The 27,848-nt window shown below is 39.1% G+C and overlaps 10 protein-coding genes across 10 annotated transcripts; 7 read left to right on the top strand and 3 right to left on the bottom strand.

The window, feature by feature from the left end:
* Positions 1–112: 112 nt before the first annotated feature.
* HG535_0B06050 (uncharacterized protein) lies at positions 113–3,547 on the top strand (the record flags this gene model as incomplete). Its single annotated transcript, XM_037287394.1, has 1 exon — positions 113–3,547. One exon carries the CDS (start codon positions 113–115, stop codon positions 3,545–3,547), a length of 3,435 nt encoding a protein of 1,144 aa, XP_037143289.1.
* Positions 3,548–3,674: 127 nt separating this feature from the next.
* Positions 3,675–4,301, bottom strand: HG535_0B06060 (flavin reductase family protein; the record flags this gene model as incomplete). Its single annotated transcript, XM_037287395.1, has 1 exon — positions 3,675–4,301. The coding sequence occupies one exon, from the start codon at positions 4,299–4,301 to the stop codon at positions 3,675–3,677; it is 627 nt and encodes a 208-aa protein (XP_037143290.1).
* Positions 4,302–4,507: 206 nt separating this feature from the next.
* Positions 4,508–5,377, top strand: RRG8 (Rrg8p; the record flags this gene model as incomplete). Its single annotated transcript, XM_037287396.1, has 1 exon — positions 4,508–5,377. The coding sequence occupies one exon, from the start codon at positions 4,508–4,510 to the stop codon at positions 5,375–5,377; it is 870 nt and encodes a 289-aa protein (XP_037143291.1).
* A 60-nt stretch (positions 5,378–5,437) lies between these two features.
* Positions 5,438–10,294, bottom strand: ESP1 (separase; the record flags this gene model as incomplete). The annotated part of the gene is made up of 1 exon (XM_037287397.1): positions 5,438–10,294. One exon carries the CDS (start codon positions 10,292–10,294, stop codon positions 5,438–5,440), a length of 4,857 nt encoding a protein of 1,618 aa, XP_037143292.1.
* A 347-nt stretch (positions 10,295–10,641) lies between these two features.
* Positions 10,642–12,699, top strand: TEL2 (Tel2p; the record flags this gene model as incomplete). Its single annotated transcript, XM_037287398.1, has 1 exon — positions 10,642–12,699. One exon carries the CDS (start codon positions 10,642–10,644, stop codon positions 12,697–12,699), a length of 2,058 nt encoding a protein of 685 aa, XP_037143293.1.
* Positions 12,700–13,033: 334 nt separating this feature from the next.
* HOB2 (Hob2p) lies at positions 13,034–20,623 on the top strand (the record flags this gene model as incomplete). The annotated part of the gene is made up of 1 exon (XM_037287399.1): positions 13,034–20,623. One exon carries the CDS (start codon positions 13,034–13,036, stop codon positions 20,621–20,623), a length of 7,590 nt encoding a protein of 2,529 aa, XP_037143294.1.
* Positions 20,624–20,969: 346 nt separating this feature from the next.
* Positions 20,970–23,843, top strand: MDR1 (GTPase-activating protein MDR1; the record flags this gene model as incomplete). Its single annotated transcript, XM_037287400.1, has 1 exon — positions 20,970–23,843. The coding sequence occupies one exon, from the start codon at positions 20,970–20,972 to the stop codon at positions 23,841–23,843; it is 2,874 nt and encodes a 957-aa protein (XP_037143295.1).
* A 156-nt stretch (positions 23,844–23,999) lies between these two features.
* PCP1 (rhomboid protease PCP1) lies at positions 24,000–25,067 on the top strand (the record flags this gene model as incomplete). Its single annotated transcript, XM_037287401.1, has 1 exon — positions 24,000–25,067. One exon carries the CDS (start codon positions 24,000–24,002, stop codon positions 25,065–25,067), a length of 1,068 nt encoding a protein of 355 aa, XP_037143296.1.
* A 115-nt stretch (positions 25,068–25,182) lies between these two features.
* GTF1 (glutamyl-tRNA(Gln) amidotransferase subunit F) lies at positions 25,183–25,722 on the bottom strand (the record flags this gene model as incomplete). Its single annotated transcript, XM_037287402.1, has 1 exon — positions 25,183–25,722. The coding sequence occupies one exon, from the start codon at positions 25,720–25,722 to the stop codon at positions 25,183–25,185; it is 540 nt and encodes a 179-aa protein (XP_037143297.1).
* A 276-nt stretch (positions 25,723–25,998) lies between these two features.
* On the top strand, positions 25,999–27,804 carry NOP7 (mRNA-binding ribosome synthesis protein NOP7; the record flags this gene model as incomplete). The annotated part of the gene is made up of 1 exon (XM_037287403.1): positions 25,999–27,804. One exon carries the CDS (start codon positions 25,999–26,001, stop codon positions 27,802–27,804), a length of 1,806 nt encoding a protein of 601 aa, XP_037143298.1.
* Between the last annotated feature and the right edge of the window lie 44 nt (positions 27,805–27,848).

The raw sequence follows: 27,848 nt of genomic DNA on the forward strand, positions 1-27,848 counted from the left end.
CTTTATTAAAGAGTCTAACCATATATTTGTTGTGATAGGTAAGGTGTGGCCATACCATATTCCGAATAGGATCTCTGGTAATACCGATCTAGGGTGATATAGGATTTCGACTATGTCCGATTACTTCAGTCTGGGACAGCGCAATGACAGTGGTGGTAATTCGCCTGGTCTTGTTGCCAATGACCATGGAGATGCGGCATCGACCAAGTCTGGTGATTCCTATCTCTTGAATATATCACCTAGCGATCATACGTTAGTTGATTCTCACCCTGCACATTCTTATCAGTATCAGCAACAGTACCAGCAACAGATCCCGCAGTACCCGCAACAGCAGCATGGACAGTCGCAGCCAATGGGTCAATATCAGCATCATCACCAAAAGGCTCCCAGTACTATCAGCGGTATTAGTGCTATGGATGACCTCTCCCAGAGTGCTGCTATTAGAGACTCTGTGTTGCCTAAGACAGATCCGAAATCACCTTACTTTGTCAATGTTCCTATTCCTGTGAGCGGTTCACAGGAAGCTGCTTTTGCGACAAGCGCTGCAACGGGAGCGGCTACAGGCCCTGGAACACCTAGCGAAGAGGATGATCAGTTTGTCAGGGAGTACCCTACCGATATTTTGATGGATAGATTTTATAAATGGAGAAAAATCTTGAAAGGGTTGATCATCTACTTGAGAGAAGTTGCTTATTCACAGGAACAGTTTGCTAGAATTAATTTTCAGCTGAAAGGCTCGGTAAAGTTTCCCTTCTTAACCGATATTGAAGATAGTACAAATAAACTATTTGATCCCTTATCAGCTAAAGGTCCTGCGAAAAAACAACAACCGGTTACATTAGCTCAGAAGAAACAGCAGCAGCAACAACAACAGCAACAACAATTGCCTAACGAGGTTGAAAACAGGCCCGGATTTAATGAAAGTGGTTTGAACGTATCGGAATATACTTTTCAGGCAGTCAAAACGGCCGAATCGGATGAGTCTTCTGCTGCATCAGGTTTTATGAAATTTGGCTCTGGGTCAGTTCAAGATATCCAAGTGATTTTGAAAAAGTATCATCTTTCGCTGGCTAATCAACAATTAAAAGTATCAAAGGAAATTACAGGTACAATGATACCAAAAATGGAGGACCTACGTAAAGATTTGCAATTGAAGATTAAAGAGATCAAGGAGTTGCATGGTGACTTCAAGACGAATATAAATGAACACGTTGCAATAACGGGTCAATTTCTGACCAAGTACATCGCATCCGTCAGATATATGAATACCGCCACATTTGATGGCTCGGAGAGCATCAAACTTAATAAGAAGGGGAATCAGCTAAAACCAAAACATGATCCATATCTTTTAAAATTACAGTTAGATTTGCAATTGAAACGTCAGCTATTGGAAGAGAATTATTTGCAGGAAGCATTCATTAATTTACAAACATCTGGTATGGAATTGGAAAAGATCGTTTATGCGAGAATTCAGCACACATTGCAGAAATATTGTTTATTGATTGATTCCGAGGCTCGATTAATGATAAAAAATTTGTGCCGGGAACTACAACAAGGTATGCTATCGAGACCGCCAGCTTTGGAATGGGATCATTTTGTTTCGCATCATCCAGCTTGTTTAATAAACTGGAAGTCAACAGATCCAATTCCGGTTCCTCGAAAGCTCTCTGATATCATTTACCCACAGATGAAATCGTCTTTGGCTAAATGTATTCGAGCCGGTTATTTGTCAAAGAAATCCAAGTATTTGAAAAACTATAACAAAGGTTACTTCGTTCTAACTTCTAATTATCTGCATGAATTTAAAAGCAGTAATTTCTTCAAAGCGTCCGTTAACAGCCCAGGTGAAGCCAAGGATCATCAAAACGTGCCAATCGCATCTCAAAACACAGCAAAAACATCTTTGGTTCCCATAATGAGCATTTCACTTAATGATTGCATCCTCACAGAAGCATCAGACAGTAAATTTGTGATTGTTGGGAAGCCAACCTTTAATGACTTGGATCTGAGTAAGATTGGCACTTCTGCGAAGACAAACTTATCGTCCATGTCAAGCACAAATCATGTTCATACTTTACAGGAGGCACCAAAGAAGTTGACCAAATCGACAATAGGTAAATTGCTGAAGGGTGGCAAATCCAAAACTTCATCTCATATCCCAAAAAAGGAGGACTCGGAAGAAGTGCAGGAATTTTATGCTGCGGCACAGAAGGAAGTCGACAAAACCGTGAACTGGGTTTTTAAACCGGCAAGCTCTAATCCAACCCCAGAGGATATCAAACAGTTTAAAAAATGGGCGCATGATTTAAAAAATCTAACTACTTTTAATGATACCAAGGAAAGATCCAGGTTCATTGAAGAACGTATTTTAAAGACCCAATCTCGTGTCAGAGGTAACCTTTCCAAAACAAGTACTAGCAGTATTAGTTTACCTGCTATGAATGACTTCTCTACACCGAATACTAACGCATCCTCTTTCAGAAAGGAGCGTCCTGGGAGACCCCAATATATTCAACTCCAAAATTCTTCCAGTTTGGATTTTGCTCATGGTTCTAGGGTCAATACACCAGCAGTTGACGATAACGGCAATTTGATTACTGTTGCTGAAAGAAGATATATTCCATCTACATTATCGATGACTTCCCCAGGAATAGCATCACCTCATTCATTCAACTCCAATTCTAACTCGGAGGGCTCTAGCTCGAGAAATTCGCTACTAAATGCTTCGCAACAGTTTCAACAACAGACGCCCTTGTCCAATAATTCAACAAATGAACCAGTCTCTGGAATAGTCGGTCATGACATGATCCCGAACACGGCTCCTGTGGTAAGTGGCACGCCAGTTAACAATTTGCGTCACAAAAGAAACGTATCTCAAACTCATTCATTGGGTGGGATGTCAGCACCACCAGCTCCATTGTCTAATATCAGTTCACCAAAGAGCGTGCATTCCGAGGGAAGCATGGGTGGATATTTTTCGATACCCGTAAAACCTCACAGTGCTTCGCAAGGATCTACTCCCTTATATACTGATGATTCCCAGGGGCAACAGAACTCAATTTCTACAAACCCTAGCAGAACCTCAAATCTGGGAATGAGATCTGCTTCTGGCGGATATTCACCACAACAGTTGGGAATAATGAATCAAGTTTCATCTTCCGTGCCGAGATTCAAATTAAACGACCAGGATGTTCACCATCATGATAATCAGCAGGGTGATGTAAGCGCCCAGAAATTCAAAAAAAATGCTACCGCTGGAGCTTTACCTGCAGTCAAAGTCGAAGGAAATTTGAACGGTGGCAATTCTCTCTATATGAGAAGCAATCACAGTGCAAACAGTCTCACATCCAACCCTACAAGGATGCATCCTATTAGAAAACATAAAAAAAATGTATCATTCAGCTCCCTTAACAGTTTGATGTTTTCTAAGAAAGCTACTCCAGGTGGTACTCATATGACAGACCAATTTATGAGCGGCGGGATTCAGGAAGATGATGATGATCACGACTCTCAGTCAATCAAATTAAATCAGTCGATTTACTCATGATAATGAATAACGTTTAAGATTACGTTTTTTTTCATTCTCAATACTTCATTTAAATAAACAGCAATGAAACGAATATATATATAGAGTCAGTCCTTAAGGATTCTTAAGGATTTTTTAATGCATTTAATTAGTTAGTTATCTTGTTTCCTAGCAAATGGAAATTCCTGTTACAATAGAGTAAACCTCCAGTAGTTTTTTCCTCATTGACTAGGATATCCTCAACTTTGCCAACCCATATTTCGTGGTCACCAACCCTAAAGACCTCTTTTTTCTCACAAAGAAGCACTCTTTCGGAATTCTTTAATATAGGGATAACTAGGTCACTTCCCGCTATTCTGTAAGTATCATAATGTACATGTTCAACCAAGTTCTCGAAAGGTTTGGTGGGCGAGAAGGTAGAATCTGCCTCATTTTTGATCGCACCTTTACTGAAATTTTTTGCCAGTTCAATGGAAACTTTATTGGGGATAAGCAGATGTATAGCGAAACAGTTCGTTTCATGCAAAGCTTCAGAAGTGAACGAAGGAAGCTGTAAATTGAATTGAATCAGCGGCTGTGGCTTCAAGGAAAGTGAGGTGACCGACGAAACGGTCAGACCTCGCAATTGACTATGAGGTACTGTATTCTTGCTTGCTGATGACAGAATCATTGCTTGGCTCGCTATTTTCCCCATACTGTCCTTGAATTTCTCTTGTGTAATCAGATGCCTCGAGATGGTAGACTGGAATCGAACAAAAAGGGTATGCATATGCATATTTGCAGCCACAATGATGAATATCGAATTTTAAGAAAGGATTGGGTACTTTGGGAGCAGTTCTCCTTATTTTTGTCTGCATTTATGTGGGGGTTCTTGTGACATTTCAAATTTCACTTGAAAAGGAGTTTCATGTAAATCGGAAAAGAAGAAGCCTTACCTAATACATAAAGCAAGGCCTATAGAGTGCTTTGGATGATTATGATATGGCAATGAAGTTGTCCATTACCGAGGGTGGGAAAAATTTGTTGGTCGCTGGAAAAGGACGTCGTGTGCCGCGAACTAAGCTTCGACAAGTACCTATTTTGCAGGTCCCAGTATCGCCTTTATTATCGAACTTTGAGAAATGGGCGGGCAAAAAGAGGAAGCTTTACTTCGAAAATGAAGAAGCATTGCTTTCGAGTGGTATTCAGAATTATCACTTGGACAGGAATGTATTTGCCCAACTCTTAGCCTCACCCATGAGATGCGACAGAATCACACGACTCAAGCTCCCGAAAGACATGATGATGCAACTGAAATTGATAAAATTAGAACCATCCTCAAATACAACAAAGTACTCAATTGAACTCGTCCCTCAAGGCTCACACTTAAAGTCTAACAGGAGCTCGTACGTTCCTAATAAGAAAGCTTTTCTACAAAAAAACATGGAGGCGGCTATGAAGTGGATTCCGCTTCCAGCATTACTTTCTGATATGAGACATTTCTCTGTAGCGGATGTAAAAATAGATAGGGTGAACTTTTTGAGTAACTATGAACAGGAGCTGCGAAAGATTTTGGACTCTAAAATGCCTCGATTGCATGGCAACACGCCAAAGCTACAGAACTGGGACATTTTAGTATCCTGTTCGAACTCTTCTTTGAATTTTGAACTCAGTCAAGCGAAACTCGAAACCTGTAACGATTCCCCTCTATCAATAGTCAAGTTCAATTTGAGCAGTGTAACTGATAAATCTTGGACTACGAACTACCTCAAAAAAAATCAAAACCACTCACTCGGTATCGTTCTAAGGTTTCCACGAGATAAAGAAACAATTTACGCCTTGCGAAGTCTAATATGCTTCCATTCAACTTGATTGTACATTGATTTAGATATGCATTTCACTTATATAATATAGATGATGTGCTATGCTTGTTTATGCAAATTTTATTGGTAGCCCATAAGCTACAGGTGCAGCTCCGTTCAGATATTTCAAAAAGCAAACCTCTCTTGATTGTGCAATTGCGCTTGAAATCGTATAGCCTTGTTCAAGGGTCTCAGCGCTCTCAAGATCTTTCTCCATAAGACCTATTTTCTCGAATACGCTTTCGCTGAATTTATCTATGTCTTTATCAGTTACATCCCAAAGATTTCCCAAGACCAGAGGGCATCCAGCCAGCAAATATGCGTATATTGTCCCTGTTGGCTCAAGTTTACCATAACTACTCATAAAAGCCGAAGAACACCCTAAAAGAAAACTAGGTGCGATTGAATCGAGTCGCTTTATTTCTTTAAGGCGAGCATATTGTTCTCCACCACCATGTCCCAAATAAATGAACAGATTAGAGTCTTCCAAACTTTGAAGGAATAGTTCCTCCGTCGGTTTTTCATTAATTATTACTTTTGAATTAGGAATAGACGTGGCAATTTGTCTAAACTTGCCTGCAAACCTTGATTCAGTTTTACTTAAATCCCCATGGGGATTGAGTATCATTGAAATCCTGCTTTGTAATGAAATCGGTAAAAAAACTCTATGGTCACTTTCCCTTAGTAGATCATCCAGACAACCGTACGAAGGAATTCTAGTGATCGAGAGATATTTGAAGAATGGTAAGCACTCCCATGGAAACATGTGTAACGATCCACTAACAATAAGAAAAGTGTGCTGGAATCTAGTTGAATTGGCCACATGCGACTGAAATTTTCTTATTTGCTCTTCGATTTTAATGTGAATAACGCTAAAATCAATTTCGTCGTAAGCATTTTCTTCTCCATGAAATAATAGGATATCAAGAATAAAATACATTAAATCCTCAACCATAGAAACGAAATTTACATCCTGAGGATCTAATTTCATGATCCACTCAATAATCCAGTCGTCTATTTGTAAAAACGATTCCGAGTTCCCTTGCTGCTTTCTACTTGGTAAGTTCTGATGTAATATATGGTTGAAATTTAGTTTGAATGCTTCTATAGCCGATTGATCAATTACTTCCGGACTAAAAAAGGCTTTGAAACTACTGAACCAAAAAGTTTGTATTTTCGATAGTAGCTCCTCTAGTCTGATATCCAAATTATGGCGCATTTGCCACCATCTTTTTCTCTCCTCTTTGCTGTTGATGGAGCTGGTCACTTCCAAAGAGGTAGTTTTATTACTTTCTTCTATAATGTTTGACAACTCATCTTTCGCTGCTGAAAATGTCAGGTTCATAGAGTCCAAATCTCTAGTATATACCCTATCCAAAGGTATTCTTACATGAATTTTTTTATTTGTTATCGAATCAGTCCTTGAGAGTAGCAAATTTTCCGTCACAGGACAAATATCCAAAGATATGATATTGAATGGAGTCTCATTACTGGCAATAGCTTTTTGAGCTCTAATCAATTTTTGTTTTTCGGTAGAAACGGGGTCTGAATACTCATTCAAAGGCAATAAGGTAAATTCATCATAGATATCGTTCGAGATAACGTTCAATTTCTTATCGTAATACATTGGCAGACTTTTCGGAAGCTCTGAAAGAGCAAATTGTTCTAGTAGATCATTTTTTGATAGTATGAAAGTTCCAATATTGGATAATAACGAGAGTGTTAATGAGTACAGAGATGATACTCTTGTTAAATCCTCATTTTTCAAAAATCCAATTTTGACGCTCTCAATGGCCTTTTTCAATCTCACTAAATTACTCACAGCTGCCGTTCTATCGAACTTCTGTTTCAAATTTTTTCCTCGTGGGGTCATATTCGATGATCTCGAAGTTGGAGATATAATGTTATTAGTCTGATTCTTGCATGGTGTGGCATATTCAGGATTTCCGGACAAGTCAGGCACTGCAACAGAACCAGGCAGTTGGCAAGATGGTATTGCTAACAGCGACTCAAAAACATTTTTGAAAAAAGGATCTTTTTCCATGCTTTTCAAGATTTTGCGATATTGATTATTGATTTTATTGATAGTATTGATTTCTTTAAAGCAGTCAGGACATTTTTGGTCTTCAATGTCTTGCCCCAATTTGAGCCGCCAATAGTAGGGAAAGAATGTTTCCTCAATTGTGTTGCCAAAAAACAACTTCAATGATTCAAAAATTTTATTTGGCTCCTTGTTTATGAAAAAGAAAGTGGTCAGTGCTAAAATATTCGAATGCCCATCAATAAAATCAAAAGTTTTGTTACTTTTTTTTAGAGCAGCTAACTTTAGATTTTCTTGTCCTGTCATGTCGTAATATTTGTACAAGAAAGTCAGGCAATGAAAAACTACCGATGGTTCCCCCAGTTCACAGATTACTCTAGAGAGTTCCTTGATGTAAAATTCACAGTCACGCGAGATACCCACATGAATATAAAGCTTAATCAAATGCATAAAGGATTGCGCTAAGCACTGAATTAGTTTCAATCTTGATCCCTGTGAAATTTTGTCTATCTTTTTGAGTAAGGAGATAGACAACTTCAAGGCTTTCTTGGATTCAGTTACTGCCGCCACCATATCGTTCCTTTTCATGTGAAATTTTGATGCTGTGATTAATATTTTCACATTAAGTAATAAAATTTTGACATAGGTGGAGACTGGAACTTGTTGCTTGTTGTCGATATCAAAAATTTCCCCTCTCACTTTCGGTAGAGTTGCCGTAAACATCTTCTCAAAACTATCGGAGTCGTTTTCCCAAGAAAATAAGCCAATTCGAGTTCCGACATGATGTATTAGGGTTTCCAGACTTATCGTTGTAAGTTCTAAATGGAGTATCGGATCATTTTTCATTGAGGCTATTCTTTCTGACAATTGTAAGGAAGTGTATGCATTTATTTCATAACTACCAATTTCAGTGATCAGCGGCGAAAAATATAATACTTTCACTTTGAGAGCAGCAATTAATTCGATGAGTAATTTATCGAAATGATTGAACTCTAAATATTGAAGTAGCATCCTCACAAAATCAGTTTCAAAATAGGATATTTTTTCCTTTATTGGAGAGCATTTATGGATCCATTTTTCAATGTAGCTTCTAGTTATGGTTGATAAATTTGAGTTGGAATGCTTACTCATTTCAAGGTTGAAACAATAGCAGGTCTTTATCAAGACTTCGTATTTGTATAGCATATGATATTTGTCTGCTGGCGGGTTTATGTTGATGCTTCCTAAATAGAACATTCCTGAGATACAGAAATAAAGCATCTTTGCCATGGGAGACCACATTTTAACGTCACTTGTAGCCGTAAGCGGGCAGCGTGCGTAAAAGAGTGCGAGCATGACCTCTGAACAACACGTAAAGTTAACAAATGATTTCAATTTCAATTTTCGATAGCATTTAAGATAGATATAATGGCAGCTATTTTGTAGACCGGGGAGAGATTCGTCGTATTGCAGGAAGTGGAAGTTGAAAATTTTCGAAAAAATCTCTAGTTTTTTTCTTAGGTCAGGAGTATTTGAGATGTATTTTTCGAACTTTTCAGCTATCTTTCGTATGCTCTTTTCATTTCGCTCATTGTCCATGAGAAATATTCGACTTTCAACACTAGCTGCCATTTCAATAAATTTATACTCCCTGAGCACCACATATCCATTAAACAAAATATTTGTAACATTGCCTAACCTTTTATGTTCTGATATATCAAAACAGCACTCGATTAGAATAATTAAAAGGTCAAAGAGATCAGCCGTTGCTTTCCGAAGGTCATGTAAACTTGAATTCAGAAACAATAAGGTACCATCCAGCAGCCGCACCTTTGACTTATCGTTGGTCTGCCCATTGAATCTTATACAATTCCAAAGTACTTTAAGCCGCTGTAAAGCATCACATTTAGACATTCTTGTGTCATGTAAACATTGGCGTGCCAAGTCGATAGGAACATTTGTACTATAGTGGCATATGCTAGTGCCCAAGCTCGATGGATCTAAAGCTAGAAGGGACTGTATACTAGTACCACTTGTTGGTGTCGTTGAGTAGAGCTCCAAAATTTCACTTGCTGGAGATGTTTCATCCGCACTAAGGGTCCCAAGATATGAAGCGTAAAATGACTTCAAATGAAGCTGACAAACTTCACTAGAGATTGGAATGTAGAGTCTTAATTGTTGTTTGAAGGACTCCTCGCCCATGTTTCTGACGTAGGTATCGAACGGCAGATTGAACTGATGAATATATTGTAAAAATTTAACACCCAAAAGAAGCTTTATTTCGGGCAACTGAGTGAAAAAGTTTAACAAAAGCTTTACCACACTATGTATCTTCAATTTGGGATCCTTAAGCAGATACCGTCTATCCATTGAGAAGAGTAGGATCAGAGTATGTTGATAATCGTCCGATGTTTTTGTTTTCAGTAACACTTGCATGACAAGCACTTTTAGAGTAGATAAGTAGTATGCATTACAGGCAGTGTAATCATTCAAAAGTATATCATGCAGAGTCTCACTTCTATCCATATTGGTTTCATTATAAAGATGGAGAATCTCTCTCGACGCTTCCAAGGGCTGATTCTCATTCAACAAGTTCACAATTAATGTGAGATGCTGCTTCACCAGAGGCTTGATAAAGCTTGTGCTGTGTCCCTCGGTGAATACACGGTAAAGTTCAGTGAAACACTCTCTGGCACCGAGCTTATTGGCGCCTTTTTGCCTTAATAATATCGAAATCTTGCTCAAACGAACAGCTACATATCCCGCTGTATTCTGTTCTTTCGAGCTGTTATCCTCTTTGCTGGACTTAATTTCACTCAATTTATCTAGAGCCATTGTCAACCCATAGTGTTTACCTGCAGGCGTATTCAAACTTATTTCATTAAGCGGCTCCTCAGGTTTAGGCATGCTATGTGTTATGTCACCTTAAAAATGGCCTACACTACACACCTTTCGGTTTTAGGAGAAACTAAACCTATAAGAGACTATAACAGAAGCGAATGGCCAATATATGCTATTCCAGACAGTTATATCTCTTGAAAACGATTGCTTAAATGCTTTAATTCTATTGTTTTGTATGTTTACGTTTTTTGTAGCAGCTTATAGGTTGTCCGATTCTGTTCCCGCCCACCATTGCCGGACATCACCTAACAATGATTCAAAACTATTCACTATAGGCGTTAGAGGACAAAAGCTGAGATCAATGGTGCTTTACATATGGCCAATTGTATTTCTTTCGATAGTGTTGTTAAGAAATGGTGGATGTTACTGTGCTGGAAAATTCTGTCGATGGTAAGACCGTTTTAACGGTTCTGCAAGAGTTGTCGCAGAGTGACAAAATTCAGTTGATAGATATTATGATTATAATAAAAAACGTCGTACCTATCTACCCCTCGTTACCCAGTGAGACTCGCAAAGTGATTCTGTCACTTGTCGTAAAATCATTGGATTTCATCGCTCAGCTGATTTCTTTCACGTCCTGTATTCCCAAAAAGCAGTCACATCGGAGAATCTATGAAAGAGTGCTTAAAGATCTGCTGCTGCGTCGCACTGATTGTTTGAGAGACTATTTGGGGGCATTCACTAGGAATAGAGTGGAAATTCAAAACATAAAAGCTGTCTTTTTTGGCAGTAAACTATTCAACGCCCTGGCCCCGGATATTGATATCGTGTGGTATTTGGAAAGACTTATAGACCAGTGGATTTGTGTCTTTGATATGCCATTGGATTTTTTCAGCACACACAATTGTGGCCAATATTTAGTTGCGATGCTCAACCTGCATCCTGTTATTACAATAACCGTTCTGTTTCCCGAATTATTTTTATTGAATGAGCATTCCTTTAAAGTGTTCCGAGTCATTTTGAACAGGTCTAGCCAGCTGGATCAACTCATGATCATCAAGAATTATCTTCTTCCGTATCTGGCCATGAATACAAATAGCTCCAATTACAGGAGTGTTTATGTGTTGCTGAAGTCATTGCCTCAAATAAATGTCATGGGCGCTCAAACTATTTTGAAAGTGAAATCTCTGACGCTGCAGCAAGTTTTAATTCAGTTACAGGACAAGAACTCTGTTGAAAAATTGGTGGCAGAGCTGATGAATAAGTTCCACCACCTAGATGAAATGGTGGACGAGAATGTCTGTCAAATCCTAGTTCTTTTGCTTCAATTAAAGATGAGCAAGAATGAAAGGGACGCATTATCTCATGACCCACAATTTCTTGATGCGATTACTGAAAGATTGAAGCATCAGGACAATATGGTCAGGGAGCGTACGATGTTTGTTGCTAAGACGGTCACAAACGGGGAGCTGGAATACGAGAGTGACTTCACCCTTGATGTGCCTCACTTAGATTTCGTCACTGAAAATGAGCTTGTGAACGATGCAGTGTTGGACAGCATTAAGAAGGACCATTTAACAGAGCCGGTCGCCACACTACCCTCGATTGTGCAAAACTTGAAGTTGAGAGAGGACAGTGATGATGAGGATGATGCACCTGGCGATGGCACCGACAGAGAAATACTGTTTTTGAAGGACCTTGTCAAGACATATGAGACCGCAGACAAAAACACCAAAATCGATATTGTCCCCCTATTCAAACTAACCACCAAACTGGTCAGACAAAAGAAAGATCTGCCCGCTGAGGTTGACTTCTACGGCACAAGCCTAATATCTGCTATTGCAACTTCCAACAATAATTACGAAGAGTCTAAATTTGAAGAGTCAAGAATTAACGCCCTTGTAAGCGTAATATCTACACTTCCCAACAAGGTCGTGGACCTTCTCGGCATTCTGTTCAATCGCGAATTATCATTGCAACAAAGAATGTCGATCTTGACCACCCTGGGCTTCTCGGCGAGAGAGCTGAAAGGATATGACGATAAAGCCATTGCAAAACCGCAGTACGATTTCCCCACGAAGCGGTTGCCCTGGGACACAGGCAAACCAAGCATTCAAGACCTGTCTCCATTCATCAACGACAGCTGCTTAATAGGCCCCAGCACGACTGTGTGGAAATCGAAAAAACTTGAACCTAATTTGAGAACAAGAACCCTTAAAAAAGACTTGTTCAAACCGTACGCCGCCAAATTCTTTTATCCACTGGCGCATGCATGGCTTAACGGCATCGATCTAGGTTCTTACGATCAGCTGTTCAAGACACACTATCTTGCCACGCTCACTATTATATACCATTGCGCATTCCCTGCTCACGATTATGTCTCCATGACACAGCTTATGAAACAAATCTTACTTGATGCATCACAGCAGGGCGTGCAACTTCCACCAGGAACTAAAGAAATAATTCGTTGATGCGGTAATTTCTTTAGTCCTCACATTTTTCATGCTTTTTTTTTCGCCAAGTAACGTACTGGTTTGTTTTCCAAAGCGGAAAGTGAAAAATATGAGAAAAGTCAACTTTGAAATGCGGTAGATCCGCGGCTTATGTGGAAAAGAAGATCCTTTAATCATCGAGTTTCCACAAGTGTGTTAATTGAAAATGAGATTTGTGGGGGTTATAGGATGACTTGTTTACAAAGATCAATTTTGAACTTCGATATTTCTACCTACAACATCATAGAAGTTTTCAAGCTGATAGTCAGTGCAATTTGTGGTTAACCTTATAGTGCTTTGTTGGTAATTGGTTATGTGCAATATGGTGACAGCTAAGGTGAAAGAACTGGCTGAAAACGTTGTACTGATACTAATGATTCTGTTTATATTTCAGTCAATTGTCAATGCCGGTTTGCTGTTCATTGTGCGACGATTCAGTGGTTCCACAAACTCGATTTCATTTCGCATATGGGGAAGAACCATTCGAGGTTTGCGAGTAAGGACCCCCTCGTGCAAGTTGAGAGTCGGCAAGATAGGTTTGACTTTTGGCAAGAAAATTGCGGTAACGTTTAGTGATATCGATATCGTGGTCCTAAAGGATATACAGAAAACACGCGAGGAAATCCGCAAAAACTCTGATCAGGTCGGCTCAGAGCCCTTGGATTCCGTGGAATTATTGCTAAGTGGCAAGGTTCTGTGGATTCTCAACAAGATCTTCCCTTTGTGCTGCTACTTCCAGGTGATGTCTCTCCGGCTGCTGGACGGTACTGTCATCAAGGTAGACCTGAGTTCGGTGGCTGTCGACGGTATATCGGAGGATAAACTTAGGGCAGAAATGTTCTTGCATTCAATATGCAATACAAAGAAAGGTGATACCATTCATAATATCAGTTATCAACTGAAATGTGACATGCTGCGAAAAGAGGAGAGAGGTACAAAGAGGTGCAGAGTTACGATGAAAAATTGGTCTTCCTATTTGAGATTGAATGGTCTGCATTTTCACGTGAATGATCTAATGAACTGGAACGCCGACCATGACAAACATGCAACCATTAATGATGATAATAATTGTAATAATGATAATACTAATGACAATACTAATAACAGTGATCCAACTAAAAATTCTAATAATGACGAGACAGAGAAAGGCAATATAGAGCTGGATGAAAACGTGGTGAATTTCTATGAGGCAAAACTCCAGAATATATTGAGAAAGTATAGAGGGCCCATAGAGATCCTAAGAGTTGTCGACATAAAAGTGGAAGATCTCATCATTTCTTATAAACATTATATGCATGTGAAAGTTTCGAGCATACAATTCTATATGGAAACAGTAGACATCTATAGCTATGGTTTCAATTTAGAGTTTTTGCCCTCGACTGTTCATAAAGCAAATAACCACGAGATATCAATGTCAGTGAGTACTTTCACAATGGATGTGAAAGAAACGTCAGTGATAAGAATTCCATTTATCAATAATGTCATAACCACAGATATACTGTCTTTTTTGGCTCACGGCAATCCTATTACGAAGGCAAAAATCTCTCACAATATGAATATAATAAATCCATCCATTGTCGTAACAATCAAGCAAGTTTTAGATGCGCTAACATATTTCAATAAATACAAACAAATGATTCATCTAAGATCTGATAGATTATCCAGAGATCCACAAACCAAAAATGTAGCATTGGCAATTCTGAAAAAAAATGTTCAAAGCTTGCCCAGCTTCATTCTTAAACCAGCAATCTGGAATTTCAGTTCCACTCTGCAATTTTCAACTGATGAACATATGGTGTTCAAATTTTACAGTATCCAAGCTCTTCTGCATCGCAAAAATATTTTATTGAATAGCTCTGGTTTTGATCGTGCTCGATCGCGCCCAGAATTGGCGTTTATAGAAAGAGATCCGTTCAGTAAACAGATCACGAACTATTTGAAAATAAGCAATGTTAGTTTGCTATTCATGAAATTGCCAACATCAAACACAGAAGCTATAACAACTGTACCAATTTGTGGATTTGAAAGAAGTGATACTTTCTTGGATGAAAAGTTTGACGAGAAAATTAACATTGAGAGTACCCTCAGACACTTGACTTTGAGTTTAGATGATCTGGATGTGCTCGGAAAAATGCATGCCGTCCTTTTCAGGATTTTGCAAACATATAATATGGGAAGGATGTCCGATCTAGCTGACGAGGAGAGTTGCATACATACCAAGAAACGCTCTGATAACCATAGTACTCATTGGTTCTTACAATTGAGGCTAAAAGACTTTTCTTGCTCACTATTGTTGGCAAAATATCTGCCGGTGTTCTTGGATCCTTTAGCAACAAAAAACTTCAATATGTCTGATATTTCAAGGGGTATGATTTTTGTCATGAGAGAGTCATTTGCTACTGCAAGTCCAGAAGAGAAGACCTTCAGAGCGGTAACAGCTTCGTTAATTCGTGTGATGGAAGACCAGTCCTTGAAGCAGGTTTCTGATGTTGTTGTCGATTTGAAGGAATTATCGGTTGTCGTTAGACCGAGCAAGACAGTGCAAGTAACGTTGCCTAGCGTGCAATTCAATGTTGATGTGAGCACAATATGGTTGATATTTTTCATTAAAACAGCGATTGTAGAATACAGCTCCTTCCCAGGAAAGCCTCGTCATAAATATCCAGGAAAGGAAATGTCTAATGAATCCAGTTATTCAGTCGCTCTGGATATTGAGAAGACAATAATAGAAGTAATGTTGCCTCAGAACACGCCTTTGCTACTTTCATTGGAGGACATTCATTATTCCCCTGTCACTAGCGTTCTGCATATATCAAATATATCGATATTTGTCAAATCAGTATATGTGAAAGAGATACCGGTTCAAGTTTCTTTACTTAATATAAATGATTTTGAAGTAATCCTTGGAGACATTGGGGAAGGCCATTCAGTAAAAGTCTCTACATCTTCCATTCGCTTTCACACAGAATATCATTTCAGGTTCTATATGGTTGTCGACAACATGATCAATATGTTCAAATCGGTCAAGCAAATTGAGCTCGCTTTTTCTGATCTGCATAAATTTCATAGGTTGCGTCCATCTCAACAGCATCCAGTTGAGTTGACGTCTATTGATATTTTTACAGAGCGATTTGTTGTTAGTGTTGAAGAAGATCCTTTCGAACAGGAGTTGGGACTAATTTTAAAAATAGGTGTTCTTGAACAACGAGATAGATTGGAAAAGCTGCAGGAATTCAATGAGCAGAGAAAACGAACTCGAACTCACAATGAGAGAGCTGAAAGTGGGAGCTTATTTCCTACGATAGAAAGTTCAATGTCCTCTGACATCGATCTATCGGATGATATCTCAGAGAAAGAGGCCTTTCAGGCAATTCTAGAAAACTTTTCGACTTCGTGGATCGCAAGATATAGAATGGCAAAACTTAAGTTTCATGGAAGAACATCGCGCATAGTAAAGCGAGCAGAAATGGGGGCTGAGAGGTACTTTTACTCTCCCTTGGATTCTAATACGGTGGGAAATCTTCTTATTGAAAAATTGCATTTAAATCTGGGAGCACCAAGTTTTCCGATTGCAAACTTTGCAGATTTTGTTCACAAGTACGGGAAAGGTGTTCCTAAAGATCGACTATACACTCTTTTACTAATTATGGGAGTAGATATTCGTACAGGGTTATGGGAACTTAGACTAAGAGATTACCCATTGCCCATTGTCTCATTTCCGGATTCCCATACCACAGGAGATATGGTGTTTGGAGAGAGAATGCCCGAAGAGAAATCTCTGAGAACTGTATATATCCCCTTCATTCCTGCTGCTTCAAGAGCTGAATATTCCAAAAGCAATTCCATCTACGGATCGCATATAATTCGTACAATGAACTCTATTAAGATATTTTTCAACATCAAATCGAAAGTGCAGTCGCCTTTACCGGCCTCGATTACGTGGGGAAAATCGCTCCAACCGGGATATACCTCCTTGATGTTATGGTTCGATTATTTAACTAGGCCACAGGAAGACCCCTCGCCAAAAATGGGCTTTTGGGATAAGTTTAGATTTCTCGTACATGGAAAATGGACATACGATTTTTCAGAGGTCAGCAAATTTCATCTGAACATCAAAGGCTCTCAACATCCATATAAGATTGCCGATGACGGAGCAGGGCTCTCTTTTTGTTGGTCAGGTGGGACAACGATTCACATTCATAAGTCGGAAGATCCTAAAGAGCTTCTTAATATCGAATCGAAACAATTTCAGCTGGCGGTTAGAGATTTCACTGCTACAAACAAGTTTGATAAAGTTCTTATGAAGCTGGCAGGACATGTAATATGGAAATTGGGGCTTTTATTTGAACAAGGTGATATTCACAAAGCTGGTGAGGAGGCCAGGTTGCCCCCCTGCAAGCCTCATTATGAAGTTGAACTTGTTCATCCAAGCCATGTCACAGACTTTGAAAGCTATGACTCTTTCAGTGGTTTCAGGAGTGATTTCATTCACATGTCAATCGGTGTTTACTCGTCTGCAAAGGGGTCTTCAAATAATCTTTATCTCGCACCTCATTCAGTTTATCATTTCTTGAATTGGTGGAATTTGTTTCACACATATACATCCGGGCCAATAAGGCAAGGTCCACTATTCACCGATTTGGTGCAGAACCCCATGAAGTTTGGAAAATCTCTATTCACTCTAAAATACCAATTACATCTAGAACCATTGGTACTAACTCACGTCTACCGTCATTATACGGACTTTGATGATACCAATCACGTTTCTTTTACTGGCTTAAAAGGAAAGGTTCAAGCATTAAGAATTGACCTTCATCAAAAAAGAGTAAAATTGACGCATACTAATGAGAAATTGAAAAGATCCAAGCCTGTATGGAAATTCAAGATGTCCACAGGAGAATTGGATTGCACTGAGGCAGATATCAGAATTCTATCTGCAATTTTTGACAGGTCAGAAGGAGATGAGATTTTGGCTTCACGATTCGGATTTCGTACGGATCAGAAGTCCTTCAAACCACCTTTGTTCGTGGTGAATGAAAAAGAACTAAAGGAAAGTGAGTGGTATGATTACGAGGACTACATAGATTTGGATCAAGTGTCACTGGAATCATCGATACTTTTCAAACTTGAAGCTATTCCTCTAATGTATTCTCCTCGCATATCTTATTTCAGAAAAATTAATGATGATGGCTACGTTGTCCCATTTCCCTTTGGAAGAGAGGAGTCTCATGATTGTATGATTGGTAAGAATCATCCAGAGCGTACCCAAGAGCATCTGGTGCGTCAAAGAGTTGCAGAAATCGAAAAGGATATAAAAAAGGTTGCAAAGCACTTAGAATCAGTTCAGCAATCGCAAGAGGGACCTGGAAACATAAAAAAAGTTGAGGCAAAGGTGGCAGCGCTCACTGCCAGTCTTCATGAATTGAAGCATAGACTGCACATTGTGCATATAATACTTGATGATTTAAAACTTTCTGAAGTTGCACCTAGCATATACTCTTCTGGAGATTCCGAAAGCTCAGTGTCCAGCAGCTTTGACTCAAATGATGACAGTGATGAAAGTCATATTAGTGATTCTCCTTTACTTAGGTCCACCACAATTGAGTCTTTCAGGTCAATGAGGCAAGCATCAAGTTTGCAGGTCAATTCCACTTATGACAATAGATTCATTGTCCATAGCATCCAGTTCAAGATAAATAAGATTATTCGACAGCATCTTTTTGAATATGCATCCAATGCATTCGAAAGAAAATCGATGCAATTTTTTCTCACATATAAATCAGTCATGATTTTGAAGGAGCTGCTAAACACCACGATCGTGGATGCGAAAACATCATCGAGTGATTTTGACTCTTTTGGTACTGACGAGGGTGTATCCAATGCAGAGTTTGTACAGCGATTTGAAGAGTTGATACGTGAAGTACCAAGTGATAACTTCGATTTTGTTGATAGTTACTTGTTTAGACTAATCTCACCACAATTGCAATTTATGTCCGATGTTGAACCTGACAGCGCAGTAATCTTGGCCGCTAGAGATATCGAGATGGGCATTATTGATATAATGCAAATCATAGGCAAATCGGGACAAAGGATCCCGATGGATATTGATACCATAGTGGAAACGAGGTACTGTGCTGTATCCAAGGATATACAGTTATTCACTCTTTCAAAGCAGGATATCATTTCCACAGGAGGTAAAGGCTTCCATCAAAATGGTTATGGCATGCATGAGGACTCCAAGTTTTGGCCTCCGTGGATTCCTCTAGAAATGTGTTATGACGGCGCACTACTCGAAAAGCATGTTTTTTTGAGGAGAAGATCAATGTTCTTTACCTATACGTCGCCCAATCCCTTATTTTTCACTGATGAAGATACAACAGGATTGTCCAAAGAGGCGAAGTTTCGGGTCGGTTTTCCAGGTCTTGTTCTCACTTCGACGTCTCAACAATACTGTGCAGTTTACAATATAACTCAAGATTTATTGTCTTTCCAATCAACGTTAGATGAAAAAGTCGAAAAGTTAGCGAAAGTTATTTTGGCGGATGAGGTTAGAAATAATCTAGAGAAACTTGACGTATCGGTTGTTACAACCCTCCAGCGAAAAGTGAAAGATCTCTATTACACACGTGAATTTCTGAAAGTGCATGACCATAGGCTTTATAACAAAACAGCACAAGAGTTGACTTATGAAATACAGACTACCCTTTTGGAGCTCTCTATTTTGATGACAGCCGTAAAGAAGAACTATGATCGTCTTGTAAGTGGAAGTAAATCATCGCAAAAGAAACTTAACTGGCATATTGGAACGGATGAACTCATTTGGGAACTGTACGATGATGAAACTAAACCATTTATGACGATAGGTTTAGGCCCATCAAACTACATAAGATCACAGATTTCCAATGGATTGAATAGCAACATGATTGCTATTTCCTCTTTGCAGTGCTTTAACCAGCAAGAAGCACCTGTTTATTTAGAGCTTTTAGCTCCCTTTGAAGATAATCCTCACTATGACAAGTCAATACCTATGGTCGAATTATCCTGGAAGCAGGGCCCTCCAATTGGTGGTATAGCCGATCTAGAGAGCATGATCATATCATTACAGCCAATATTATTCAAGATGGACCATATCACCTCGGAAAAAATAATGAATTATATGTTTCCGGCTAAGGAAAAGATGCAAGCCATTATTTCGCCAGTACCGAAACAAACCTCGATCTCAACTGTGTTGAACTCTCAAGGCATACGTCGTAGTCCCTCCGTAGGTAGCTTGTCTTCTGGAAGATCAAGCTCCGAAGGTAAGGACTTCGATTCCCCGGATACAACTAGTGTCTTTTCGTCTTCAGATGCAGCTTCGATAATCAAGAGAAATCCAAAGAAGATTACCACATCTATTTTGAATCAACCCGATGAAAATATTAATGAGATGGTGAAAAGATCAGGAACGTTTTTTAATGTTAAAACAATCTTAATTAAAAAAACAACCATGTCCGTTTGTTATAAAGGTGCCCATCATGTTCTTACTGATGTCAATAACTTAATTGTGAAAGTTCCAAACCTGACTTATGTCAACAAAGTGTGGTCAAGAGATGAATTTTTTGCGGCACTCAAAAGGGATATAACGAAAGTTGTTGTTCAGCATTTAGGTACCATAATCGGTAATAAGTTCATTCCGCATAAGAAGGAAAACAAGTTGAAAGCTTCAATGGACATATCACAGCTCCTGAGCTTGGAAGCTCGCACAGAGAACAGCTCAATTGCTTCCAGTAATTATCATGTTCACAGAATCAAGAAGAAACACTCGGGTACATCATCGAAAAATTCCAAAAACACTACGATTCCAACAAATGATGACTCTGAAGTTAAGCCTTTTTTCCCTACCGCTGAGGATACATTGCAATGAATAGCTATCTTGTTACAATTCCGCCCTGTACTCAATTCACGAGTCTACGTAATTAAACATTTAATCTGTACCGTACTTAGAATCATCACATATCAGAATTCAGAGAGCAAAGTTATGCAATGGATTTATCGACCCCCATGATTTGCCCACCTGATGAGTGTTTCCATCTATTTTGAAGGGATTTCTTAGTTTTCCATCATGCAAAGCGGGATAGGTCCGATAATACGAAACATTGAACATCTCGAGTCGATTTTGGCTTACATGGAAGCAAAGATACTACAAAGTAGATATCGAAAAAGCCTAGTTGGTAACGGATTTGAAGCAAGAGCCTTCGATTTAACGACTGATGTCCTTTTTTGAAAGCCTTCGCCAAAAGGCGCCATTTTTGGACAGAATAGCTGAGAATTTCACCCCTGCAATAACACGAGATGAAAAGTTCAAGCTGGAATACAAGTTACCTGCTGATGAGAATATTTTGGATGACACTAATGCGGACTTATCGTTTGTGAGTGCTTTTGGCAAGTTGAAGGAGTTGCAAAAGGTCAAGAATACGAACGAACAGGCAATGGCTTATGTATACTCAGGTAAGCTGTTTTTAACACCTCATTACTTGTTATTTCGAGACTCCTTTGATCATTCTTCCTGTATCATGGTGGTGAACTTATCGGCTGTAAAGCGTGTGGAAAGGGCAACATCGACTGCCTATGCCTTTTCACTTCTTGTAACGTTGTACTCTGGAAGTCAGATAGTAATCCAATTCATTGGACTTCGCTATAGATCAGAACAGTTTTGTGCTCAAATGAAACTAAGACTTAAAGACAATGTTCCTAATGCAAAGGAACTGCCTGAATTTCTGGCATCATGTTACTCTGAATTCTTATTGAGAAAAAATCTACTGCGAATAAAAGATATCACAGTTCCTCCTGCGGGTTTGGGTCAGTTATACAAGTATCCCGGTAATCCAACGGTTGCCAAGGAAAAGGCTAAATTGCGGCTTTGGTTCAACTATTTTAAAGAACACGGAGCAAATATAGGGATTGTCAAAAATCATGAATTTCAAAAGCTAATTAGGATAGGAGTGCCAAATAGATTAAGGAGCGAAATATGGGAACTCTGCTGTGGATCGATATATTTAAGGCAGGCACATAGAGGTGAATACGAACGAATTTTGAAGGATAATGAAGGGAAAAGCTCGCAGGCTGTTGAAGAAATTGAAAAGGATTTGAAAAGGTCACTCCCGGAGTATTCTGCGTATCAAAAGGAGGAAGGTATTCAGCGACTAAGAAACGTCCTAACAGCGTACTCTTGGAAGAATCCTGATGTTGGGTATTGTCAGGCTATGAACATAGTTGTTGCCGGTTTATTAATATACATGACAGAAGAGCAAGCTTTCTGGTGCCTTTCTAACATCTGTGATATTTACGTCCCGGGATATTATTCAAAGACCATGTATGGTACTTTATTAGATCAAAAAGTTTTCGAAGCGTTCGTAAAGGAAAAAATGCCTGTTCTGTGGGAGCATATTGTCAAGTATGATATCCAAATGTCTGTTGTTTCTCTTCCATGGTTTTTATCGCTCTTTTTCACCTCCATGCCATTAGAATATGCGTTTAGAATTATGGACATATTTTTCCTTTATGGATCTAAAACTTTATTTCAAGTTTCTTTAGCTATATTAAAGGTAAATGGCGATGATCTTTTAGAGGTTGAAGATGACGGTATGTTCATTGCAATTTTGAAAAATTACTTCCATACCTTGAGCGACAGTGCGCATCCAGATTCAAGCGATATTAAATATAGACAGATAACAAAATTTCAAGAGCTTTTAGTGACAGCATTTAAAGAGTTTAATGTTATCACAGAATCGATTGTAGCACAGGAGAGAAATAGATTCCAAAAAAGTATTTTTCAAGACATTGAAACATTCGTCAAGCGTACTCAATTGAGACACATGCCCAAGACGTTCAATCTTTCTCAAGAACAGTTATCTAATATCTATGACATTTTTTATCAAAGCATTGAAAGTCATAAGATCAGCATGGGGACTGGATCATCTAATATGGAGTTTGAAATATTTATTCAATTCTTGAGTAAATTTTGTGACTGGAGTAAACCTTCAGAAACTGATAATGATCCATCTTTCAGAAAACAGAAAAGAGGTTTTCTCAAGAGACTGTTTAAAAAGTGGGATTCTAGTAGAATTGGTGAGCTTACACTATATGATGTAGTCTCTGGTCTAGACAAGCTCATAACGCAAGATCTTTTGGAATCTATCAACTTCTTTTTCTCTCTCTACGATGAGGATGATGATAACGAACTACTTCGAGAAGAAGTCTTACAAATTTCTGAGGGTCTGCTGTTTTTGACTGAGCCCTGGAAAACAGGAAGATACGTTGATGAACTGACGAAAAAATCTATAGAAAATGGTATTGCTGAATCTATTGTCAAAGAGAATGGTTCGGCGATAACCGTGGAGCAAATAAGTCTCCCATCCGGTGTTACGGTTGATGAAGAAAAATACAAGTCAGAGCAAACTGAACGTTATTTGGAAGCTGCCAGCAACTTCTTGCAAAGATCGTTCGAATACGCAAAGCCTTTAGAGTTGAGTGAGGAAATCAATTTAATAGATCTTTCAGATGACGAAGATACCGACAGTGGCACAAAGCAAAAGAATTATGAGGCTATGATGGCAAACGCAGCTTTGGATCCTACGCATCCAAAAGTCTTAGATCTCGCCACCTTTAGAATGATCATATTGGCGGATGAAACCTATGAGCTGTTTTTCACATCAACTTTCAGAAATTCGATCCATGTAGATGAGCAGGTGGACCCTTCTGAAGGCAAGGAAAAAGCACTAAGAAATATGTTCGATGGTATAATTGCTGACGGTAAAAGGGTTGCAGAGGAAGTCCGTCGTCGTGTAGACTCGGTGGCCACAAAGGGCAGTATTGCCTCCTCTGAGAGTAACTCACAAACACTTAATGGCAGCTCTACGACTAGTGGAACTTCCCACATATCAGCATCCAAGGATGACAGGATGGACGATGTTGATGATTTCACCACAGAACATCCAAACGAACAAGAAGAACTTTTGAGTACTTCGTGGATAGAGATGGATAGCGCACCAGACCCTTCCACTAATCAAAACAGGACATTAAGAGCAATATCAGCTGAGACTTCTAGTGACCAAAAGGATCTCATCGAGTTCGAAACGAATTGATATAGACAACATTTACGCAAACTAACCTAAGTAGGCATTTATCATCTTGGAGGCATATTGAATTTTGTTCGGCCCGGGTAAACGTTCAAAAGCTCAAATGTAAAATGAAAGTAACTATAGCATCTAAATAGTTAAAAGTATGGATATCTATTCACGATGCAATGGTTAAAATACCCCCCTGAATACAGTAGGTTAGGCTTAAAGCGAAACATGTTGAAAATACCAGTGGGCTCCCAATATTTCACTACCTGTGGAAAGAACTTCTTTTTGAGTAATGGCCTACGGAAACCATTAGTGTCGTCATTATTTGGGCCAAAGATGATGCTGGGCAAGCTGAACCAGTTGAAACTACTGAAAGCAAACTTTACATCAAAGCGGCTTTTCTCCAAGGGAAGTCCGTTTAAATCGAGATGGAGAGATGCTTTCAGAGGAGCAGATTCTAGAAGCCGATACAACAGTTTGAATCGCTTCCAGCAATACCAATATAATGATGGGAATACAATAGGGAAGCTGACTTTTGTTGGGCTTTCCATGATGACTGGAATCTTTATACTGTCTCCATATGTATTCCACTATATTCCACCTTTCACGCATTTCGAGCGAAATCCAACCCATCTTGTGTATGCGATATTAGGGATAAATGCAGGTGTATTTTGTTTGTGGAAATTGCCAAGATCTTGGAGATATTTACAAAGATATATGCTTCTCGAGAAGGACCGCATGTATAGTAAATGGGCATTGATTGGAAGTGCATTTTCTCATCAAGAATTGTGGCATTTAGGTATGAATATGTTGGCTTTGTGGTCTTTTGGGACATCCCTGGCTACCATGCTAGGAGCCTCAAACTTCTTTTCCTTATACATGAACAGCGCAATTGCAGGCTCCCTGTTTTCAGTGTGGTATCCGAGAATTGCGCGTATTGCAATGATGAGCCCTAGCTTAGGTGCAAGTGGTGCGTTATTCGGCGTTTTTGGATGTTTTTCATACTTGCTCCCACATGCCAAGATATTGCTATTCGTGTTTCCTATACCAGGAGGAGCATGGGTAGCATTCTTAGGAGCTGCAGCATGGAATGCAGCTGGTTGTGTGTTCAGATGGGGGTCATTTGACTATGCTGCTCATCTAGGGGGCTCTCTAATGGGTGTTCTGTATGGCTACATTATCAGTGAACTTGCAAAGAAACAAAGAGAGAAGAGGTTGCAATCTTTAACAAGATGGTTTTGAAATACTCAGTAAGTATCGTGTATATACAGTTGCTAATATCACGCATGTTAGCTGCGCAAAAAGATAAGCATTCAAAATATGATCAGATAGTGCTGCCTTGCATTCCGCCTTTATTTTAGTCTCTATTTGTAATTAATCCACCTCTTACCACTAAATACCCATCCTTCTTCAGCTTGGCTAATCCTGTACTATCCCATGAATCATCCAATTCACCAGTCTCTGGATTCTTTTTTTGGCTCTCGATCGTTGCGACGAGTTTCTCGTAGGTTAGCGGCACTCCATGCCTTGGCATAATACGGGCATCCTTGGCATCAATATTTTTGTCCTCTAACGGGATACTATGCAGCTTGTTTATGAGCAGCAATTGCTTCCCTAATTTCCCTCGTATCACGTCTATGTCGCTTCCCTCACTTGGCAGTCCTGACAATTTCAGTACCCTCAAGGCAGTCTCTCTGGAGGGCAACGCATCTTTCTCAATAGCAGAAGAGTCCAAGTACTCAGCGACAGACCAAGTCTCCTTTGACATATATTCTTTCACCTGATCAATTGTAGTGAATTTTTTACCCACAACAGGTTTCAAAGAGTAGCGCCGGCAGACCACTCTTATAAATCTTATATATTTGGAGCGATTACAGATATATCGACTTGTGAACATAACTAATATTCACTTCAAAGGCTTACCAAGCTACTAATCACTTTATTTTAACGTATTGTGATCTAGTTTTTGATATCTCTATCTGATAAGCCTTACACGTCCATAGCGATGTTAGATTTTAATATCGAAAAATTTTCATTTTTCTGAAAATGCAAAAGCGATGAGATGAGATGAGATGAGAATACTACAAATACGTAGTGGAATCTTATTACCATATTCAATTTGACTATATTTCAAGACAGCAGGAGTTCAGCGCAGTTTAGTTGAAAGTGCACCATGAGAATTAAGAAGAAGAATACCAGAGGTAACGCCAAGAATTTCATCACCAGGACTCAGGCGGTGAAAAGACTGCAGGTTTCCCTGGCTGATTTTAGAAGACTGTGTATTTTCAAGGGAATCTATCCGAGAGAACCAAGAAATAAGAAGAAGGCTAACAAGGGATCCACCGCACCAACAACATTTTACTATTTTAAGGACATTAAATATTTGATGCATGAGCCTGTATTGGCAAAGTTTAGAGAACACAAGACATTTGCTAAAAAGCTAACTAAGGCATTGGGCAGAGGTCAAGTTTCCGCTGCTAAAAAACTGGAAGAAAATAGAAAACCGTATCAGCTGGATCATCTTATCAAAGAACGTTATCCTAGTTTCCCGGATGCATTGAGAGATGTCGATGATGCTTTGAACATGTTGTTTCTCTTTGCAAATTTGCCTGCTACAAGTAAAGTATCTTCTATGCTTACGAGACAAGCGCAAACCATATGCAATCAATGGTTAGCATATGTTGCTAGAGAACGCCTCTTGAGAAAAGTTTTCGTTTCCATTAAAGGTGTTTATTATCAGGCAGACATTAGAGGTGAAGAAGTAAGATGGTTAGTACCATTCAAATTTCCAGAGAATATGCCAAGTGATGTTGACTTTAGAATTATGTTAACGTTTTTGGAATTTTACTCTACTTTTCTGCATTTTGTCATTTATAAGTTGTACACGGATAGTGGATTAGTTTACCCACCAAAGTTAGATGTTGAAAAGAGCAAGATTGTAAGTGGTTTAGCTTCATACATTCTGGAAAACGAAGATGATCAAAATTCTCTATCTGTTAATCAGCCAGAATCTTCAACCTCTGATGCCAAGACCTTGGACGCAGCTACATTGATTTCGGCAAAGAAACTTGACGAAGAGCAGAAAGATGATGATAACGAAGTAATCGATGATGAGCAAGTCGAAACTACAGAACTTGATACCTTTGAAGATAATACTAAAAATAAAGGGGATGAGTTGGAACAACCAAGCAATTTCGGCTCACCCGTAGCAACATTGTTTTCAGGTTTCGTTTTCTATGTGGGCAGAGAAGTTCCTATCGATATTATTGAGTTTTTGATCTTATCTTGCGGTGGATCTGTTATAAGTGAATCTGGTTTAGATCAACTTGACTCCAAAAATGAGATCAATTTATCGAAAATTACGCATCAAATTGTTGACAGGCCAGTATTGAAAAACAAGGTACCCGGTAGGACATACATCCAGCCGCAATGGATCTTTGATTGTTTGAACAATGGTGAGCTTGTACCAGCTAATTTATACTTACCAGGTGAATCCTTGCCTCCACATTTGAGTCCATGGGGTGATAAGTTTGGTTACAATCCTACTGAGAAGGTCGAAGAAAACGATGAAAGTGAGAGTGAAAGTGAAAGTGAAAACGAAATTGAAGCTGAAGAACATGTTGATTCTACAGCTGCAGTTCCCGCAGCCCCTGTCGATGGCGATGACTCTGGAGATGAAGATTTGAAGCGTCAAAAAGAACTAGAATTGGAATCAAGCGGTGTCACATATACCGCAACTAACGATGCTGATGATTCCACGAAATCGAAATCAAAGAGCAAAAAGAGAAAGGGAGTAAGTGAAGATGACGAGGAGAAGGACTTGAAGATGATTATGATGAGCAATAAGCAACGCAAACTATACAAGAAAATGCAGTACTCAAATGCTAAGAAGGAAGACAAAGTAGAACAACTCAAGAAGAAGAAGAAGCAAATTTCCAAGGCAAAGGATAAGTTAAAGAAATTGGAAAATAAACAGTAGGAGTTTTGCCTCAGAGTTTCTATAAGTCATCAAAATTCATTCAT

Source organism: Zygotorulaspora mrakii, chromosome 2, assembly GCF_013402915.1.
Source record: "Zygotorulaspora mrakii chromosome 2, complete sequence".
In the NCBI taxonomy this organism is placed as follows: domain Eukaryota; kingdom Fungi; phylum Ascomycota; class Saccharomycetes; order Saccharomycetales; family Saccharomycetaceae; genus Zygotorulaspora; species Zygotorulaspora mrakii.